The following is a 1,260-nucleotide window of genomic DNA, read 5'->3' on the forward strand; positions in this document are numbered from 1 at the left end:
TTATGTTTACTGTATTGAAAGTGTTTTGCGTAGGATGTGTGCAGTACCCAGTAGTGCAATTTTCTGTATGTTATATATATTTGTAAGTCCTGCTATTTTTGTTATGTATTTGTCTGAATATTTTATTATTATTATTATTATTATTATTATTATTATTATTATTATTATCATTATTATTATTATTATTATTATTATTATTATCATTATCATTATTATTATTTCAGGTGAGAAAACCCAGATTATGAAACTGCCATCTCTACTCAGGTAATGCAGAGTTTTGACAAGTTTTGGGGTTAGGGTCCACTCAGTTTCTCTTTATAAATTGTTAGTGTTAAGGAGTTTGTTTCTTTAGAGATGGATTGGCGGAATAGTAGACCCCTTGGAAAGAATTACTTGAAGCTGATTGAGGCACAGGACCAGTCATGTCCAGGGGCCGATGCTATTGATGAAACCCCTCCCCTCAAAACTACAACTGTGTCGGCTGTATTGTTGGTGCGTGGGACAAAATGCTTAGTAATGTTTCTGCATTTATGTCCTGAGTTCAAATTCTGGCGAGGTCAGCTTTGCCTGTTATCCTTTTTGGAGTTGATAAAAGAAGGGCCAGTTGAACACTGGGGTCGATGTAATCAACGAACCCTTCCTCCAAAATTTCAAGCCTTGTGCCTACGGGACAAAGGATTGTTATTGTTGTTGTTGTTGCTGCTGTTGTTAAAATAAGTACCATTTGAGCATTGTGGTTCAATAGTTTTGACGAATCCTTCCCTTAAAATTGCTAGAATTTTACCAAAATGAGAAAACTATTATTATTATTATTATTATTATTATCGATTTTGTCTTTTTTCTTTTTATTTTCGTTGAATCTCAAGGTCCCAGTATGTTTGTCCTTTCCAGGTGTCTCTCACAATGGAAGATTTCAACAGAAGCTTGGAGAAATTCCAGCAGGCAGTCACACATTGTCATCGGTGACTAGCGAAGAAAGGGGCCAGTGTTTTGGTGAAAGAAAGGGAAAAAAACAAAAACAAAAAATAAAGGTCCACTGCTTGGTTTTGGTGACATTCCATTGGGGTCAGTGATACGAACGGCTGCAAAGCAAGGGAGGCAACTCAATTGCGCCTTGCACGCTGCATCTGATCTCGGATCCTCTTTTTGCTTCGTACAGCCAAGACGTAGCCATAAGGAGAGAAAAATTAGCACCGCCTGAACACCCACCACCCCTTAAATCCCCCCCAACCCCCTTCACACACAAACATACACGTCACC

The 1,260-nt window shown here is 37.9% G+C and overlaps 1 protein-coding gene across 1 annotated transcript in view; it reads left to right on the forward strand.

Annotated features, from left to right (window-relative positions):
* Positions 1 to 1,254, forward strand: part of LOC106869011 (uncharacterized) — a 48,114-nt gene extending 46,860 nt beyond the window's left edge. The window contains exons 12-13 of the mRNA XM_052975969.1: positions 225 to 264; positions 892 to 1,254. Coding sequence (XP_052831929.1) covers positions 225 to 228 — 4 coding nt within the window. The 3' untranslated portion in view covers positions 229 to 264; positions 892 to 1,254. The remainder of the gene's footprint in view (positions 1 to 224; positions 265 to 891) is intronic.
* Positions 1,255 to 1,260: the final 6 nt, after the last annotated feature.

This window comes from Octopus bimaculoides, chromosome 23, assembly GCF_001194135.2.
Source record: "Octopus bimaculoides isolate UCB-OBI-ISO-001 chromosome 23, ASM119413v2, whole genome shotgun sequence".
Taxonomy (NCBI): domain Eukaryota; kingdom Metazoa; phylum Mollusca; class Cephalopoda; order Octopoda; family Octopodidae; genus Octopus; species Octopus bimaculoides.